Source organism: Miniopterus natalensis, chromosome 9 (genome assembly GCF_054644295.1).
Source record: "Miniopterus natalensis isolate mMinNat1 chromosome 9, mMinNat1.hap1, whole genome shotgun sequence".
Lineage (NCBI taxonomy): Eukaryota > Metazoa > Chordata > Mammalia > Chiroptera > Miniopteridae > Miniopterus > Miniopterus natalensis.
The window spans coordinates 82,534,094-82,546,668 of NC_142089.1; the positions used below are offsets into that span (position 1 = coordinate 82,534,094).

Consider the following 12,575-nt stretch of genomic DNA (forward strand, 5'->3'; position numbering starts at 1 on the left):
CCTGGTCACGGCCACCTCTGCCCCCAATGCCTATCTGTTACCCGAGTGCAGGCCCAGCTCCCCATGGACCCTACAGAGGCATCTCCTGGCCAAGCCAACTTCAGGGCCTAACCCTCTCTAAAACCTGCGGGACATTTTGAGGTGCCCCCTGTTAAATTCACTAGGTCCTCCTCCCCATCTCTGGATGCCTCTTGTACATCCAACCCCTCAAGGCTCAGCCCAGAAAGCCCTGAACATACATCCTCAGGCTCTTCCTATCTGAACACTGACTGTCAGTGGGAGAGACGGCTGCAGGCTACAGGCTGCTGGCTGGTTTCACTAAATTCTAGTGCTAGAGAATTGCAATGAATTCAAAGTCTCCCTTCACAAGGGTCTGTTACGGGCACTGGCCAATTCTTTTAATTCTGAACTCTCCAGGTGACGGCTTCAGCCTTCTGTTCTTGCACCAACACTGGGGCAGAGAAAAGACTCAGTGACAGCAGCTAACACTGACCACTCCTCTTTAGCCAGCAGTCTCGCAGTGGCCTCCCAAGGTTCGCATGTGGGCATGTGGGTACTCACCAGTCCGCAATGCATCCAGTTATTAGGTAGCCAAAGATTAATCCAACCAGTAAGGAGAACTTAGCGATATGGACCTTCCAGGCATTATCACACACAAGATCCCACTAGAGAGGGGCAAACAGAAAACAGATCAGAGAGAGCATGCACAGGGGCCAGTCATCGTCAATCACAGGGCAAAACAGTACTGCGGTGAGGACCATGCGCCACTTACAGCACCACGTCTCCTGTACCTTTAAGAGCCTCTTCAATGTTTTTGACAATCCAGCAACAACCGTTTTAGTCGGACGCAGATAACAAAAGTCTGCAGGGAGCACCCCCATGAAACCTGAGATGTGTGTTCCGCCTGCCCCTGCTACCTGGGGAAGGCCACGCAAGGGGCAGGGGGCGGCCAAGGGGCTGGGGCTCCTGGCCACCAGCCCCCGTGAGCTGCCCAGCAGACCAGAAGCCAGGTAGCAGAATGACAGGAGGAAATTAAAAGCAATCTTTGTGTTTCCATTGCCCCAAAGTTCACAAACTTCATAAGTAGTCTTAACAATAAAGTTGGTTAATAACAAGTGTTGAAATACCACCTTTAAGTCTCTGTATTGTTTCCCTGGGATGTCCCTGCATTTCCCACAGTGCACCGCAAAGCTCTCTGCTCCACGCGCAGGGAAAGCCGGTCCTTCTCGGTACAACATTTAGACTATTTTTGCAATTAAGTTTCATAATTTATAAACAAATAAAATCACCCTCTGATTTTTCTCTCCTTTTGCAGATGCAGGAGAGAAGCCCGTTTATTACCTTGAAGTGACATGTGTCCCAGGGGAGCACCTGTGAGGACACAGCCGTCGACCCACAAAGAGTGAAGTCTGGGCTCAAGGGGCAAACAGAGTCTCTGCTGGGGGCACCCGGAGGATGCAGTCCCCATCCGCGCCACCCCCAGCCCTGGGGAGCATTAGTCACCCCAGGCCAGTGGAGAGGGGGCGTGGAGAAGGAAGCTGGAGAGGCAGGGGGGTGAGGGAGGGGGACTGTCAGAACAGGCACCTGGAAGCAGAAACAGGATTCAGGGGGTGGCTGGGCTGAGGCTGGATCTTAGCTCCGCCTTCTTCCACATCTCCCCCCTGTCCATCTTGAAACCCAGAGCATAATGTAGGGGACCCTTAAGGATGTGGCAAGCTCAGGTCAGTTTCTGGAAAGCCGAGCCCCTCAGCTGTGGGTCTCGGCTTCCACGGGCTTTGAGGAAAGCTGACTTCGGCATCAGACTCAAGGAGAAGGGAGGGCATCTGGCCCAGACAGGGCAGGAAGGCAGCTGCCTGTCAGGTTTTGCCTGGACTCCTTGGGACACATACTTGCTCACTGGTGCCCCCGAGGCATGGTCAACTTTCCAGAGACCTTGGGAGAGCGGCTAACTCCTCTACCTATGGCTTAGGAGGAAAGGGAGTGCAGGCATGGACCCCTTGCCAACGGGGCAGGGCTGGCTGTGTTGCCTCTAGGTTTTCTCATGTCTGGGGAGTGGGGGCACTGCTGGTGCTAGGATCTTATCATTAGGAATCAAAGTACAGGAGATTTTTAGAAGGGCAACTTCATCCTGTGTTTGTCCCAGTGGTCCTCAAAGGTGATCCAGGGACCAGAAACATAAGCAGCACCTGGGAATGTGTCAGAAGCATGAATTCTTGAGCCCCACCCCAGGCCCCTGAGAGCTTCCAGAGTGAAATAAGTGGTAGATGCAGCTTAACTTTAGCAGCTTAACTTTAATGCAGCTTAACTTTAATGCAGATTAACTTTGATGGGCTTCCAGGTGATTCTGACCCCTGCAGAGGTCTGATCACTGCTAGGGGCCCGGCCCTGCCATTCTGGAGCCTGACTGAGCTCTGCTGTTCTGCCCTGGGTCAGGAGCAGATTGCAGCCAGACACTGGACAGACCCTGCACAGCAGCACTGGCTACTGTTTTGTACTGCAAATGCAGGATTGTGAAACTAGATTATGAGTTCAGTAGGTCTTTGACGGCAAACTTGGAAAACCAATATTCATGTATAGATTGTTTCTAGGAAAAAAGAGATTTTTAATAACAAACACTTTCCAAGGTGCAAGCGATCTCTCGCCTGGGGAACGCAGGCTGTGCCTACACTGTGAGTTATAGCATCCTAACCAACAGTGTGTGTAGTCTACTTCCCAGCTGGGTTTACACACTGAGGCCATCTGCACTGCTTTCTCCCCTCACTGCGCAGCCCAGGAACCTGCCCGCATCATCGACTCCCACAGTAAGAGCTACACCCATAGGACAGCTGGCTAACCTGGGAGAGGAGGTGCTAGGACACCTGTAATCATCGTCCAATCACATCACACCTGCCTGTGCCTCAGCCTGACACATTCTTAGCAGGAGAGGGGCATACCTGGCCCCAGGTTGCTGCTGACACCAGCTGCTGGCTCTGTGGCAGAGCACCACGCACAGGTCTCCACCCAGACTTCCTGCTGATGAGTTTACTTGAGGATAAGTGATAGATACAAAGGAGCACATCATGCTTATATTAGATGCCAGAAGACCAGAGATTTTATAAAAGCATCCAGAGGGTGGGGGAATTGCCAATACTGTAGTGAACTCAGTCACCTGAGTAATAACTCTATCTGGCTGCCCTTGGGCAGCCAAGAGCCAATTTAGTTGCTACCAAATCAAACATTCAGTGACCTCCTCAATGAACCTCGATTGATGGACAACACTCAAGTGGAAACTGAAATGGTCGAGAGAGACGGGACCACTTCCACAGCCAGTATGAAAAGAAAGCAGGTCGAAGAGCTCTCAGGCACCTTTGCTCAGCCTTGGGAGGGGCCAGGGGCCAGGACCCAGGACCAGGCAGCGCCTGGTGCACAACCCCTCGGTCAGGCTCAGGGGCAGATGGCATCTCTGAGTCAACAAGCAAACCAACTCCAGGCCCAGCAGGTTCCCCCAGAAGGCCCCTCATGCCTGGGGCTCTGCCCGTCACACCACCCTTAAGGCTGCAGGGCCCTCCCAGGCACATTCCACAACCTGGGGGCTGGTGGCACCACTGAGACAACATCGCATGCTTGACGTCTACTTCTGTGCCTACAGAAATGTACTGGGAAAAGGAAGTATATTCCGACATATTATCTTCAAAGGAATCTCAGCAGTATGAGGAAGCTTTCGGATCACTCGTTCTCAAAATGGGTTTGCTCCACTGTCGCCACTGATCATTTCACAGCGAAGGCTACGGACAATAAAAAGTCTGAAACATGCAAAACCAGGACTTAACGCAACAGGGTGGGTCCCCGACATTACCCTTGTCAGCTCCCTCTTCTCCCCCCTACACCATCAGTCACCACTTCCAGGGGCTCTCCCTTTCACACACTCCAGCACCCCTCCCCCATGCATCTCCACCAGGACAGCCTGCTTCACGGGAGCAGGGCAGGGGTTCACTCACCATCCTCCAGGTATGGGGCCGAGAGGCTTAAAAAACCCCAAACACTTCCAGACTCCCTTAAAGCTAAGGTTTCAAATGTGATTTAGGTTCTGCCAATCAGCTGTATACCCAAAATAACTTTCAGTGCACAACCTAGTTCTAATTTTTGGGATGACTGGAATTCGGAAGCGTGTGAAGCAGGGAGTAAGCGGGACATCCATTCTCCCAGCCACATCTGGTTGGAGGACTCGGTCCGGAGGTGGCTAAGGTGTGACCTTGGAGCCAGAGGTCAAACAGTGGTCCCAGATTCCCCAGCCTCCTGACTGTGACTCAGTGCCCTGGGCAGGCTGGTCTAGGGAGCTGTCCTAAGAAAACTTCCAGAGGCCCAGCCTTCAGCTGCTCCTACAGGTTAGTGAGCACTATTTCCCTATGTTTAATCGCTAGCTCCTTCAACACTTAGTGTGGTTTCTGTTATCTGCAAATTGGGCCCTATCCCCTGATTAAATTTCCTTTACGGGGTTTGCAGAACTGGACATCATCATCCTCCCTTCCTGAAGTAATATAGGAGCCTCCATGCATTTACTCCAGCCTTCCTCTAGTCCATTCCCTGCAGAACACTGAAAACAATCCTTGAATTAGGCAGGTAACACCTCATCGGTTGTTCTGACAAGATCATAGAGGCGGTCAAGCCGTCGCCCCTTTCATAATCGTGGGCTTGCTTTCTGTGCCTCTGTTCCAAGACCAGGGCTAGTCTACGGGGAGGCCGTGTGGTGCTTGTGAGCCAAGACTAAATAGTGAGAAAATTTACCCTAAAAGTGCTCTCAATTGTAGTTGCACATATTCCATTACAAAATAAAAAAAGGCAGAGGTTACAGAAAATCTGGTAGGTTTTTCTCTACCTATATATTTTAAGGATATGCTAAAAAAAAATAATTATATGACTTTCAAAGGAATAATCTAATTGCTTGACTTGCCAGAGTAAAGAAATAGTCATCAAGGAAACTAGTAAAATTTCTAATGAAGATGGAAAATAAATGGGAAATAAGGAAACACTCTTAGTTTCAGCAAGAGTGGATACTCTGACAAAGGTTTTTAAAAACAAGAACGTGAAAACAGAGAACAAACGAAAGAGTATAAAACCCTTGCAAGGGAACGTGACTGATTCAATTCTGAAGTGGAGCTGGAATCCCTCAGGGTAAAACTAAGGTGAGAAAACCACCTATGGAAGTGCCAACAGGTTTTACAACAGTTTAACTGAGACTGCTTAATTATTATCCATATTAATGATTTAAAAATTCCATGCATCAAAAATATATAAAGACCCAAAATTATAAAGACCCAAAATTGCAAAATACTTTTAAGGGGACCAGGATGTGCCACTCCAAAAGATGCCACTGTGGCCTAAGGATGACTTTGAACTGGAGGCAAATTAGAATCAACAGGGGCAGACCGAAGCCTTCCCAAAGCTTTGCTTACCTGACAGCAGACACTTCTGAGAAGTGCTGGTGCCCGGCCTCGCGCTCCTGGGGGACTCCCGTGGCCACGGGACAGAAGTCAGGCCTGAGATGGGTCTGCAGGCCAGTCTGACTGCAGCGACCTTATTTCCCTCACGTATGTACCTTCCCACGTCGGCTGCCCCTCAAAGCCCAAACCCCTTTTCCTTCCTCTTGTTGCTTCCCTACAGATGTGCTGTTCTTTTGTTAAGATGCTAAATAAACCCAAGCTCTGGCCACCCCTCTGAGTCACTGGCCAGGGAGCAGCTCCGATGTGCAGGCTCCTGCCCCGGAGAAGGCGCCAGCTTCCTCCCTCACCTGGCCTACCTCAGACTAACCCTCAGGGCCCAGCCACAGGGCCTAGGAGGGCGGAGGGAAGAGTCGCTTCAACAGTAGCCAGCACAGCTGCCAGGTAGGTTACAAGGGTTAGTACCTTTCACATTTAATAAGTACCTAGTAACAATGTAGACTAATATTCCAACTAGAAATAAGGACCTAGGCAATTAACAAAATATAAATGGCTGAGAAATCCTCCATTCTACTAATGAAAATCAAAACTGAATATTCTATTTTCAAAAAAAATTTTTTTTTTAATTTCCCAACCATTAAGGAGAAACAGGCGCGGTCCGCGCGCAGAGCGAGGCGCGGCGCGGTTTCCGGGAGCGGCAGCGCCCGCAGGACGGGGCTCCGGGGCGCTTCACCCCAGCGGGGCGCCTTCACCCCAGCGGGGCGCCTTCACCCCAACGGGGGCGCTTCACCCCAGCGGGGCGCTTCACCCCAACGGGGGCGCCTTCACCCCAGCGGGGCGCCTTCACCCCAACGGGGGCGCTTCACCCCAGCGGGGGCGCCTTCACCCCAGCGGGGCGCCTTCACCCCAGCGGGGGCGCCTTCACCCCAGCGGGGGCGCCTTCACCCCAGCGGGGCGCTTCACCCCAGCGCAGGCCCTGCCCGACCTTCTCCCCAGGAAGCCAGGCGCCCGCGGAGGTGCCGCGCCCTGAGGCTGGAGGGCTGTAACTCATGAGGAAAGCACGGGGCCTTGCCTAAATGTGCAACAATCCCACAGTACATTAAACGTCTGCTTCGAGAACCAAGGGCTGAGGCTAACGCTCACCCACTCGGGGGAAACCGGGGACAACTCTCCAGAACATCCCAAGTGGCCTCCGGAGGGTTGAATGAAGACAGTCTTATTTCCAGCTTTATACTTTCGACTTTCCCAAATTTTCTACAATTCACCTATAAACCTTATGTGAGAAAAAAATACAGATAAATATGATGAAACTCCCCTGGTGGCACAGGAGGCAGTGATGTTGGCCAGGGCTAAGACAAAAATCATAAAAAATAACAAATAACCACCTTTTCAGGGATCCGCCCTGCAGCGCAAGGTAAGAACCCGCGCCCAGGGGAAGCTCGTTTGGAGAGCGCCTTGGAGCGCACGGGCCTCCCGGCCGCGTCCCTCGCGGTCACGCACACTGCCTGCAGCAAACAGCGCTTTTAGGGAACGAAAAGGAAAACGTCCCGGAGTTTCATCTTCGGTGGTGGAGATCCCCACATGAGCTCTCTGCAGGGGAAACCGGGAGGGGTCACCGCCCTCTGAGACGTTAACAAGCCCAAGAACGGGGGCGAAGAGGACACACTTCTGCTCAGCACCGCAAAGGGGTACAATACCCCTTAAAACTTCAAGCTTAATAAAGCAAAACTCCTGGATGAGTTGTAGAAATTTAGAGAAATATAGGTCAGCTTCCTGCAGCCCCTTTTCCCCCAAAGCTGCCCTTCAGCAGCCTCTAGCGAACCACGGTTTTGCAGCAGGCGCGGCCCTGAGCTCGCCCACGGCAGCCGCGGGCGCGCAGGAGGCCGCGGGGGGGGGGGGGGGGGGGGGGGCGCAGAGGGAGAGGCCGCCGGGGCGCGCGGAGGGGGGCGCAGAGGGAGCCGCCCAGCCCACTGATGGGCACAGCGGGCACCACCAGCTTCTCAACGTTTGAGCGCCGATGTGCCTGTTTTTCAGTATGTATTTTCATCTAGCAATACACGATTTTTTTTCTTCTTAAAAGACTGTATCAAAATTTAAGCTCTGCTACTTGTTTTGAAAATCACTGGCTGCTTCTTGCCCCTAAGCTCATCCTTCCATTGTAGGAGATTCGCTCTCAACAGCAGCCAACACAACGCCAGTTGGGCCGGCGTCCCCCGGCTTCCGGGGCGCGAGCGCCCTTGGGGAACGGCGGGAGCATTAAAAAATTTTTAGTTTTGTTTCTGTTTTTCGTTAATTGCTGCTCATATTGCTCAACTTTTCTCCCCAACTTAGTGCCAAAAAACCAAACATGGCACACTGAGGAAAAGGGCTGCGCCCAAATCCACCGCGGGCGGGCACGCGGGGCGGGCGGGCACGCGGGGCGGGCGGGGGCCCTGCGTCCCGCGTGGGCACGAAGCCCGCGCCCAGCCGGAGCCGCGGCCGCGGCCGGGAGCTGGTTGCATTTCCTGACCTCCGCGCGGCCCTTGGGGCCGATGCAGTATTCTGGGTGCGTTCTGACCCTCGCCCAGTGGCCTGCGGCTCGTTTTCTCCTCCCGGTGACGGCTCTCGCCGCCGCTGCCTCTCGCGCCTCCGCCCTGGAATTCGAGCATGTTTTTTAAAGGGCTACAGACAGGAGGCCTCATTCAAAGACAGCTTAACAGGGAAACAGAAAAAGCGCCACTGACCAGGCCCGGGGCCCAGGCGGGGTACCTCTGGGAGAGCAGACGGGGAGGCAGCGCTTCCCCCCACTTCCCCGGGGCACCGGGCAGGCGCGCTCCCCAGCAGCAGAGGCCGAGCAAGCAGGGGGTGCCCTCCTGCAGCCAAAGCCTTGGCCAGTCGCTCCAAATTCTGCAATTCATCTTTTACTCATGGCCTTCAACAACGACCTCTAAAAAGGGAAATTAAAAGTAAGCCCTATAAATTAAAGAGGCCTGTTGCAAAACCAGGAAAAAAAGGGGAAAAAAGCCACCCCACAGCCCTAAGCATGTAACAGAGGAACCACGGCCGCCCTAAGTGAAATCAAGACAGGCCTCGCGCACACTAAGGTGTATTAAGTCACTGGGAGGCCGCTCACACGAGAGATTAAAGGGTCGTTTCATGTGCTGACAGGATATCCTTTTGGTATAAAAGGTGCAAGAGCAAAGCTGGACTGTATCACGACGTGTAAAATGGCCACACTCATTCTGGGAAGGAGCCAAGTGTGGGGAACTCTGACAGCAGGATCGGGACCTCTGACAGCAGGATCGGGACATCCTTGGGAAGGGATGGATTAACGATCACCCAGGCATGGTCAGTCCTGGGAGAATGGAGGCAGGAGAAAAACCTTTCACTCGTAGAAGTGCCTCAGTCCCTTCGCACTGCCCGGCAGGCTGTGACCCTGAATTAACGCCGCCCTGTTACGCTCCCTTTAGGACCTGAGTCATCCCTTTCATCTGTCAACCCCCATCCACATGCCTGCCCTTCTGCTTGCCAACCTCTGCACGAGCCAGCCATGCCAAGTGCCCGCCAGTGTCCACACCTCCCCCACGGGTTTTTCTGAATCAGCGCCTATTCAAAGGATAAAGCTCATTTCAACCAAAATTATTTAGCATTGTATATAACCTAGGGATAGGAGTAGGGCAGACTTTCTTGCATTTTTTCTTTCAGTAAGCATATATTACCTTTGTAAGCATGCAATTAAGTGAAAAGGGAAAGAGGTACAAAATTACAAAGATTCAAATAAGTACAGTCCTATATTTCTACCCAATTTAATAAACTCAGGTGAGGGGTCTCTTCCTTCTAGGCTGGTCAAGTGAGGCTTCTCTGTACTTCTATGGCGTCCTGCACTCATGATAAACACCCAGACTTTTTATCACAGTATATTATAATTGCTAGCCTTTTACAAGTCTTTCTTTCACTAGCTCAGAGGTTAGCAAACTACAGCCTGCAGGCCAACTAGGGCCCTGTCCCCTGTTTGTAAATAAAGTTTTATTGAAACAGCCACACTGTTCATTTCGTCTCGTCCCTGACTGCTTATGCACCACAACTGCTTCTCCAGAGTTGAGTGGTTACAACGCAGATCACATGGCCTGAGAAGCAGAAATGTTTACTGTTTGGCCCTTCATAGGAAGGTTCCCAACCCTGGCACTAGACTGTGTTCCTCAAGAAAGGGACCATGCCTTATTTCTATGTGCCTGGTCTCTAAGCTCACATCTGAATGAGGAGATGCAGAGGCAGAGCGTCAAGCAGACACTGTTACTCCCAGGAGTCAGATGCTCTTTGTGTCTGCTGTGTTCACTGTGCTGAGCATCTTCCTAATCCTTTGTTCTCTGACTATAATTTAATTCAAGTAATTAATACATAATTATTATACAAAATGTATATAGGCAATATAGTTTTTGTTTCCACCAAACTTTCCACTATTAGTAATTTTCCCCCAGAGAAAGATAATTTTATTTTTATTATAAAAGCCAACAATATTGAGTATAGAGAAATTTATTTAAATTTCTCTCTTAATAGAACAAATCTATAATATAAATTAGGCGCTGTTCTAAGAAGAAAGGAAACTAAGATTTGTTAAGTACCTACCATAGTCTAGGCACTGTGATAGCTGTTTTGACTAAGCTCTCTCATCCAGCGATCACAACAGGCCTCTGACACAGGTGTGTCCATTTTGCAGGTGAAGAAACTGAGGCTGAGAGAGGTGAAGCAACTAGACCAAGATCAGATGGCTTAAAGTAGAAGATTATAAATCCAGGTCTGATTAAAACTCATGTTCTTTCCCCCAATAAATTCACAGAAGCAGCCCTAGTTCATGCAAATAGAAACACTTCTCAAGTTTATGTTAAATTGTTACAGGTTATAGCATTTGTCTCGCCAGGTCTTTGATACACTTGGTATACATGGAGGCACAGTTACAGAATTAGGGCAGGCTTCACTGTTATTTCATGGTTAGGTAACCAAAGTAACTTTCAAAATGCCTGTGAAGAGCGGGTATTTAATAAATGATAGCTTTAAAAAATATCACGGTATCTTATTCTTCATAGAATTTTAGTACAGAAATGCTGGGAAAAGTCAAGGTCAACCTCCTAATTTTAAAAATGAGGAACCCAAAGCCCAGATTGGTGAAGTGACACTCAAACTAACCCAGCTTGCCACTGAGCCAGGAGTGGGCTGAGCCGTCTCCTGGGTGACAGTTGCTCTACCCCAGCTTCCGCGGAGAATCCCATTTCCCCACAGGTCACCCCAATGCACAGGGACATGTGGCTTTCTCCAAAAGCCTCACTAGTCAGTCACTGCTGAGCAAGACAATAAGGTGAACCTCCAATTCCTAACCTCATGGTCATTCTGTCTGCCTTCATTCTAGTCCAAAACCCTTACGATTTTTTTTTTTTTCATTAACCCAACCTTTTAATTGAGAACAACTCAGGCTTCCTGCCAGTCATTCCTTTTATAATTTATGAATCAGAATAGCTGAGACGCCAAACCAGTTTCCTCCTGTTTCAACCGGTCTAACCATCTTGAAAGGACAAGAATGATATGAAGTAAAAGCGAGGGTGTCGCCCGCCTTGTCGTCTCAGACAGGGAGCCGCACAACTGCGAGTCTAACTGATGACCTGTTTCCTGAAGACAGTGGCACCCGCCTGCTGTAGCAAAGGGGCACAGCGCCACAGGCTGCACCTGGCCCACAGTGTGTCCCAAGGTTACCGAACTCAGCAAACGTCTAGCCAGAGGGCAGCATGGCCCTGGCCGGTGTGGCCCAGTGGTTAGTGGGCTGGCCCTTGGACTGAAGGGTCCCGGGTTGGATTCCGGTCAGGGGCACGCACTCAGCTGTGGGCTTGATCTCCAGCCCTGGCCGGGGCACGTGCGGGAGGCAACCGATCAATGTCTCTCTCTCTCTAAAAAATCAGTGGAAAAAATATCCTCGGGTAGGGATTAACAACAAAAGCGCAGCACAGTTTTGTGAACTTTTACCCATCTAGTCTGTCTCTTTTTTTCTTTTTAATCCTCACCTGAGGACTTTTTCCACTGCTTTTCAGAGAGAGTGGAGGGGAAAGAGAGAGAGAGAGACATCGATGTGGGAGCGACACATGGACTGGCTGCCTCCCGCGCACAGGGTCGAGCGTGCGACCGAGGCACACGCCCTTGGCCGGAATCGAACCTGGGACCCTTCAGTCCGCAGGCCAACGTTCCACTCATTGAGCCAAACCTTTTAGGCCTGGTCTTTGTCTTCACTGCGCTTGGGCTGGGCTGTCGTTTGCTGTCCCCCTGAGGAAGAACATCACAGGTAAGGAGAGCCTGGCGGAGGCATGGAGTCCAGGGCCTCCCCTGGGGCAACTGGCCTCATGGTGAGAGTGCAGATTCCGACTCGGATGGACTGAGTTTCGACGCTTGGGAGTTTTCCCTTGGTGGCCCTGTGACCCAGGGTAAGTTATTCCACCTCTTGGGGCCTCAGTGGTAACAGCTCTGATACAGGAGTCACAAAACCAACAGCATAGGTTTGTTTTGAGTCCAAAGGAACGAGTAGTGTGTGCCCTGAGCGGTAACTGGCAGAGGCGACCATGGCTCGTTAATCCATCCGTCATTTAGGCAGCTCCTTGGGGGCTGTTGTTAAGTAACATTTGACTGTGAGAATCACAAAACTGCTTTCAAAAGGGTTCTGACATTGAGAGTCTGCGCTATTCATGGAGACTTATCCCTAGCTGATGCTAACGAAGGGGCCTTCAGCCAGCTGTACATCCCGTCTGCACAGCCAGCCCCGGAACAGAGACGGGAGAGGCGGGTACAGAGGTGCCCCGCTGCTGCACTTGCCGTGGGAGGCACCCGAGGGAGCAGGCAGCTCCACGCGGGGTTCTCCACACCTCCCACCCTTCCCCAGAGCACAGGACGAGGTGCCCTTCGCTGTGCCCTCCATCAGCACAGGGGAGCAGCCGGGCACCGCCTCCCAGATGCCCCACACTCGTCCCTCAATATACGATTTCCCTGGCCCAAAGGAAAAGCAGCAGGTGGCTTCTCAAAAGCCAACAACACTCCTATACCCAAAGGGGTCTTTATATTTTCTTCTTGAACTACTGACCTCCTAAAAACACGGTGCCTAACCAGCAGTGTGACAACAGAGGGTGACTGTGCGGTCTGCCTCAG

The 12,575-nt window shown here is 51.4% G+C and overlaps 1 protein-coding gene across 1 annotated transcript in view; it reads right to left on the reverse strand.

The window, feature by feature from the left end:
- SLC22A23 (solute carrier family 22 member 23) overlaps positions 1-12,575 on the reverse strand; it is a 137,974-nt gene that overhangs the window by 102,017 nt on the left and 23,382 nt on the right. The window contains exon 2 of the mRNA XM_087820709.1: positions 562-665. Coding sequence (XP_087676835.1) covers positions 562-665 — 104 coding nt within the window. The remainder of the gene's footprint in view (positions 1-561; positions 666-12,575) is intronic.